Source organism: Pseudochaenichthys georgianus, unplaced genomic scaffold (genome assembly GCF_902827115.2).
Source record: "Pseudochaenichthys georgianus unplaced genomic scaffold, fPseGeo1.2 scaffold_642_arrow_ctg1, whole genome shotgun sequence".
Lineage (NCBI taxonomy): Eukaryota > Metazoa > Chordata > Actinopteri > Perciformes > Channichthyidae > Pseudochaenichthys > Pseudochaenichthys georgianus.
Genome location: NW_027263198.1, coordinates 32,501 through 39,905, shown reverse-complemented (window position 1 = coordinate 39,905; position 7,405 = coordinate 32,501). Strand labels below are relative to the sequence as shown.

At 38.3% G+C, this 7,405-nt stretch overlaps 1 protein-coding gene across 1 annotated transcript in view; it reads right to left on the bottom strand.

Moving 5' to 3' along the window:
• Positions 1-3,567: 3,567 nt before the first annotated feature.
• Positions 3,568-7,405, bottom strand: part of LOC117443624 (unconventional myosin-Vb-like) — a gene marked incomplete at its 5' end in the record, with an annotated part of 35,721 nt that continues 31,883 nt past the window's right edge. The window contains one exon of the mRNA XM_071202625.1: positions 3,568-4,494. Within this exon, the coding sequence (XP_071058726.1) occupies positions 4,342-4,494 (153 nt within the window). The remainder of the gene's footprint in view (positions 4,495-7,405) is intronic.

Below are 7,405 nucleotides of genomic sequence, written 5' to 3'. Positions count from 1 at the left end.
AATAGAGTGTTCATAATGAGTGTAGTTCATCAGAGTGTTCATAATGAGTGTAGTTCATCAGAGTGTTCATAATGAGTGTAGTTCAATAGAGTGTTCATAATGAGTGTAGTTCATTAGAGTGTTCATAATGAGTGTAGTTCATCAGAGTGTTCATAATGAGTGTAGTTCATCAGAGTGTTCATAATGAGTGTAGTTCATTAGAGTGTTCATAATGAGTGTAGTTCATTAGAGTGTTCATAATGAGTGTAGTTCATCAGAGTGTTCATAATGAGTGAAGTTCATTAGAGTGTTCATAATGAGTGTAGTTCATTAGAGTGTTCATAATGAGTGTAGTTCATTAGAGTGTTCATAATGAGTGTAGTTCATTAGAGTGTTCATAATGAGTGTAGTTCATTAGAGAGTTCATCAGAGTGTAGTTCAATAGAGTGTTCATAATGAGTGTAGTTCATTAGAGTGTAGTTCAATAGAGTGTTCATAATGAGTGTAGTTCAATAGAGTGTTCATAATGAGTGTAGTTCATTAGAGTGTAGTTCAATAGAGTGTTCATAATGAGTGTAGTTCATTAGAGTGTAGTTCATTAGAGTGTTCATAATGAGTGTAGTTCAATAGAGTGTTCATAATGAGTGTAGTTCATCAGAGTGTTCATAATGAGTGTAGTTCAATAGAGTGTTCATAATGAGTGTAGTTCATTAGAGTGTTCATAATGAGTGTAGTTCATCAGAGTGTTCATAATGAGTGTAGTTCATCAGAGTGTTCATAATGAGTGTAGTTCATTAGAGTGTTCATAATGAGTGTAGTTCATTAGAGTGTTCATAATGAGTGTAGTTCAATAGAGTGTTCATAATGAGTGTAGTTCATTAGAGAGTTCATAATGAGTGTAGTTCAATAGAGTGTTCATAATGAGTGTAGTTCATTAGAGTGTTCATAATGAGTGTAGTTCATCAGAGTGTTCATAATGAGTGTAGTTCATTAGAGAGTTCATAATGAGTGTAGTTCAATAGAGAGTTCATAATGAGTGTAGTTCAATAGAGTGTTCATAATGAGTGTAGTTCATCAGAGTGTTCATAATGAGTGTAGTTCAATAGAGTGTTCATAATGAGTGTAGTTCAATAGAGTGTTCATAATGAGTGTAGTTCATTAGAGTGTTCATAATGAGTGTAGTTCAATAGAGTGTTCATAATGAGTGTAGTTCAATAGTGTTCATAATGAGTGTAGTTCAATAGAGTGTTCATAATGAGTGTAGTTCAATAGAGTGTTCATAATGAGTGTAGTTCAATAGAGTGTTCATAATGAGTGTAGTTCATTAGAGTGTTCATAATGAGTGTAGTTCATCAGAGTGTTCATAATGAGTGTAGTTCATTAGAGAGTTCATAATGAGTGTAGTTCAATAGAGAGTTCATAATGAGTGTAGTTCAATAGAGTGTTCATAATGAGTGTAGTTCATCAGAGTGTTCATAATGAGTGTAGTTCAATAGAGTGTTCATAATGAGTGTAGTTCAATAGAGTGTTCATAATGAGTGTAGTTCATTAGAGTGTTCATAATGAGTGTAGTTCAATAGAGTGTTCATAATGAGTGTAGTTCAATAGAGTGTTCATAATGAGTGTAGTTCATCAGAGTGTTCATAATGAGTGTAGTTCAATAGAGTGTTCATAATGAGTGTAGTTCAATAGAGTGTTCATAATGAGTGTAGTTCATTAGAGTGTTCATAATGAGTGTAGTTCAATAGAGTGTTCATAATGAGTGTAGTTCAATAGAGTGTAGTTCAATAGAGTGTTCATAATGAGTGTAGTTCAATAGAGTGTTCATAATGAGTGTAGTTCAATAGAGTGTTCATAATGAGTGTAGTTCATTAGAGTGTTCATAATGAGTGTCTCTCGATCCGCTCAGCGTCCAATACGAATAAGAATGTGTGACGTCATGAAGATCTGATTTCTGAGTTAACAGAGAGCCCGATGTTTCAGCTTCAGACATACTGCGGTTTACCCGTATTTCTGCTTACCTGTAAACATGTTTACGTGTATATGTAATACCTGTGTGTGTGTGTGTGTGTGTGTGTGTGTGTGTGTGTGTGTGTGTGTGTGTGTTCTGCAGGAGGTGTTGCAGCCATACAGCAGAGAGGTTTCAGAAATGACTTGTCACCACTTCCTCTTCGCCGCTCATCCTCAACAAAGATCCCTCTGAAACATAGCAGCTAGACACTCAAATAAACTATAGATAACATGGACCATGGTGTGTGTGTAACAGGTGAGCTGCTCTCACGCGGAGACTGAAGACCTCATTGTTATATTCAGGTTACTTTATAATCTGTCGGTGCAACACAGGAAATAACGGTTCACTTCGACTGTGTGTCAAATAATATCAAACCTGTTTTACGTTTCTGTTCATAAAACACGTCTGATGTGAATTTAGTTTTTTATATTTAAAAGTTTATTCCATTCCACTCAGATTAGACTAAAAATAAAACTGAATATAGTTTCTGTGGTGAAAAACACCCCCCCCTCCACCAGATCCAATACCTGCTGATTAATTAACACCGCATCAAAAGTATAATGAAAGCTTTCTCTCGATCAGCTCAGCATCCAATAAGACGCATCTGAAATCAGAATCATCAATACAAAACTATTTCGTTTTTGTTGTGAAATTAAAGAAAATGTAGAGTTGGGTTTTTGCAGAAAACATATTTTATTAACGCCTGAAGAGACGGAGGACAGGAATCATCATTCATCTCACAATAAATCTCAGAGCTTCATTCGGAAAACCTTTAGAGTTTAAACTTCACTGTAAATCTGTGAGGAGATCTTTAGAAAATACATTATTAATAATCATCAGGGAATAAATAAAACTAACCAGCTCCAGAACTAGCGTTCATAATGAGTGTAGTTCAATAGAGTGTTCATAATGGGTGTAGTTCAATAGAGTGTTCATTAGAGTGTAGTTCATTAGAGTGTTCATAATGAGTGTAGTTCAATAGAGTGTTCATAATGAGTGTAGTTCAATAGAGTGTAGTTCATTAGAGTGTAGTTCATTAGAGTGTAGTTCATTAGAGTGTTCATAATGAGTGTAGTTCATTAGAGTGTTCATAATGAGTGTAGTTCATCAGAGTGTTCATAATGAGTGTCGTTCATCAGAGTGTTCATAATGAGTGTAGTTCAATAGAGTGTTCATAATGGGTGTAGTTCAATAGAGTATAGTTCAATAGAGTGTTCATAATGAGTGTAGTTCAATAGAGTGTAGTTCATTAGAGTGTAGTTCATTAGAGTGTAGTTCATTAGAGTGTTCATAATGAGTGTAGTTCATCAGAGTGTTCATAATGAGTGTAGTTCATTAGAGTGTTCATAATGAGTGTAGTTCATAATGAGTGTAGTTCATCAGAGTGTTCATAATGGGTGTAGTTCATTAGAGTGTTCATAATGAGTGTAGTTCAATAGAGTGTAGTTCATTAGAGTGTAGTTCATTAGAGTGTTCATAATGAGTGTAGTTCATCAGAGTGTTCATAATGAGTGTAGTTCATTAGAGTGTTCATAATGAGTGTAGTTCATCAGAGTGTTCATAATGAGTGTAGTTCATTAGAGTGTTCATAATGAGTGTAGTTCAATAGAGTGTTCATAATGAGTGTAGTTCAATAGAGTGTTCATAATGAGTGTAGTTCAATAGTGTTCATAATGAGTGTAGTTCAATAGAGTGTTCATAATGAGTGTAGTTCATAATGAGTGTAGTTCATCAGAGTGTTCATAATGAGTGTAGTTCAATAGTGTTCATAATGAGTGTAGTTCAATAGAGTGTTCATAATGAGTGTAGTTCATCAGAGTGTTCATAATGAGTGTAGTTCAATAGAGTGTTCATAATGAGTGTAGTTCATAATGAGTGTAGTTCATAATGAGTGTTCATAATGAGTGTAGTTCATTAGAGTGTTCATAATGAGTGTAGTTCATCAGAGTGTTCATAATGAGTGTAGTTCAATAGAGTGTTCATAATGAGTGTAGTTCAATAGAGTGTTCATAATGAGTGTAGTTCAATAGAGTGTTCATAATGAGTGTAGTTCATAATGAGTGTAGTTCAATAGAGTGTTCATAATGAGTGTAGTTCATAATGAGTGTAGTTCATAATGAGTGTAGTTCAATAGAGTGTTAATGAGTGTAGGGGGTTCAGACTCAGATGTCAGGTAAAATGCAGATTGAAGTCAGTTTGGTGAATTTCACGAGTTAGTTATTCATTTATCAAACAATTGAGCAGAAAGATAGAAAGACACAGAAATATAAAAGAAGAGACGTTCATGTTTAAAGCTAAAGCCTGTGGCTGTGTAGATAAATATTAATAAAGATATTAATATGTTTATCGGCTCAGACTCTGCTGAGGAAGTCGAGTCCGAGCGAGGCCGGGATGAGCAGCGTCTCCAGGCTCAGCGCCGACGGGGCATACGGGAACAGAACCGGGAACGAGAACTTGGTATCGACCAACAGCTGGCCGGCGTCGGGCCGCTGCTGGGGCCGGTTCTGAAACAACAACAGGAAGCACAGCGTCAACAACAGGAAGCACAGCGTCAACAACAGGAAGCACAGCGTAAACAACAGGAAGCACACCGTCAACAACTGGAAACACTACGTCAACAACTGGAAACACTACGTCAACAACTGGAAACACAACGTCAACAACTGGAAACACTACGTCAACAACAGTGGCCTGTAGTCTGAATCCAGTCCAACAGACCCTGAACATCTCCGAGTTATCTTAACTAACCCTAACAAAGAGATCTCGCTAAGCGGTCCTACGACGCTGGTTATCAACTCGGTAACTCAAGCCAGGGTTTCTCTGTCCAGCTGAGAGCGTGTTCACATGAAAGGGGCGGGGCTAGCAACATTTGACCAATTACAAACATGGAGAAGCGCACTGACAGCGCAGCGTCACACTTCCTGAATGAAAAGTGAACTATAATATTAGACATATGAAGAAGTTACACTTTAAACATGACTTAAACACTTGATCAGGATCAAAGCCTCAGAGCTGCAGCTGCAAGGTGAACACAGCTGGAGCAGAACAAGTGTTGGAATGCGTCCATCAACAGGTTCATGATATCACGGCCCGTCTAACACACCATCTGACTTTCATTACATCTGACTCCAGTGTTTCCTCAACTTAACGTGTTGCTTAAAATATTACTTCTGCATCCAGTCTGTGACGCTGTGAGTGCTGCACGGCCAGACACGGCTCAGTGACTCAGATCAGGAGATATATGATACATTATGAAGTGATATGCCGCGGACTGTACTTAATGTACTCTGATCCGGGTACTTATGTTGTGGCAGATATGTAAGTAAGCTTTCTTAACGCTAATGTTATAATAGTCAGATTGCTCTGAAGATGGAAGGTGATATTCTACAAATTTCACGTTCACGCAGTCAGTAGATTTTTGACGGCCATCTTTCCTGCAACGGCAGCTTTTCTGTATTTCCTCTATCCTGTAATATGACTTGATAGCTTTAAACTCCACACACTGAGCTCTGATTGGTCAGCAGGCGGTGCTTCGGAGCAGGTTTGGTGTTCAGCATAAGTTACCATGGAGATCTACCCCAGTAAGAAGAGAACCAGCGTCGTAGGACAGGAAACCCAGAGTTTACCTGAAGTTACCTCTCTAACTCAGAGTTAACCTGAAGTTACCTCTCTAACCCAGAGTTAACCTGAAGTTACCTCTCTAACCCAGAGTTAACCTGAAGTTACCTCTCTAACTCAGAGTTAACCTGAAGTTACCTCTCTAACTCAGAGTTAACCTGAAGTTACCTCTCTAACCCAGAGTTAACCTGAAGTTACCTCTCTAACTCAGAGTTAACCTGAAGTTACCTCTCTAACCCAGAGTTAACCTGAAGTTACCTCTCTAACCCAGAGTTAACCTGAAGTTACCTCTCTAACTCAGAGTTAACCTGAAGTTACCTCTCTAACTCAGAGTTAACCTGAAGTTACCTCTCTAACTCAGAGTTAACCTGAAGTTACCTCTCTAACCCAGAGTTAACCTGAAGTTACCTCTCTAACTCAGAGTTAACCTGAAGTTACCTCTCTAACTCAGAGTTAACCTGAAGTTACCTCTCTAACCCAGAGTTAACCTGAAGTTACCTCTCTAACTCAGAGTTAACCTGAAGTTACCTCTCTAACTCAGAGTTAACCTGAAGTTACCTCTCTAACTCAGAGTTAACCTGAAGTTACCTCTCTAACCCAGAGTTAACCTGAAGTTACCTCTCTAACTCAGAGTTAACCTGAAGTTACCTCTCTAACCCAGAGTTAACCTGAAGTTACCTCTCTAACCCAGAGTTAACCTGAAGTTACCTCTCTAACTCAGAGTTAACCTGAAGTTACCTCTCTAACTCAGAGTTAACCTGAAGTTACCTCTCTAACTCAGAGTTAACCTGAAGTTACCTCTCTAACCCAGAGTTAACCTGAAGTTACCTCTCTAACCCAGAGTTAACCTGAAGTTACCTCTCTAACCCAGAGTTAACCTGAAGTTACCTCTCTAACTCAGAGTTAACCTGAAGTTACCTCTCTAACTCAGAGTTAACCTGAAGTTACCTCTCTAACTCAGAGTTAACCTGAAGTTACCTCTCTAACTCAGAGTTAACCTGAAGTTACCTCTCTAACTCAGAGTTAACCTGAAGTTACCTCTCTAACCCAGAGTTAACCTGAAGTTACCTCTCTAACCCAGAGTTAACCTGAAGTTACCTCTCTAACTCAGAGTTAACCTGAAGTTACCTCTCTAACTCAGAGTTAACCTGAAGTTACCTCTCTAACTCAGAGTTAACCTGAAGTTACCTCTCTAACTCAGAGTTAACCTGAAGTTACCTCTCTAACCCAGAGTTAACCTGAAGTTACCTCTCTAACTCAGAGTTAACCTGAAGTTACCTCTCTAACCCAGAGTTAACCTGAAGTTACCTCTCTAACTCAGAGTTAACCTGAAGTTACCTCTCTAACCCAGAGTTAACCTGAAGTTACCTCTCTAACCCAGAGTTAACCTGAAGTTACCTCTCTAACCCAGAGTTAACCTGAAGTTACCTCTCTAACTCAGAGTTAACCTGAAGTTACCTCTCTAACCCAGAGTTAACCTGAAGTTACCTCTCTAACTCAGAGTTAACCTGAAGTTACCTCTCTAACCCAGAGTTAACCTGAAGTTACCTCTCTAACTCAGAGTTAACCTGAAGTTACCTCTCTAACCCAGAGTTAACCTGAAGTTACCTCTCTAACTCAGAGTTAACCTGAAGTTACCTCTCTAACTCAGAGTTAACCTGAAGTTACCTCTCTAACCTCAGAGTTAACCTGAAGTTACCTCTCTAACCCAGAGTTAACCTGAAGTTACCTCTCTAACCCAGAGTTAACCTGAAGTTACCTCTCTAACCCAGAGTTAACCTGAAGTTACCTCTCTAA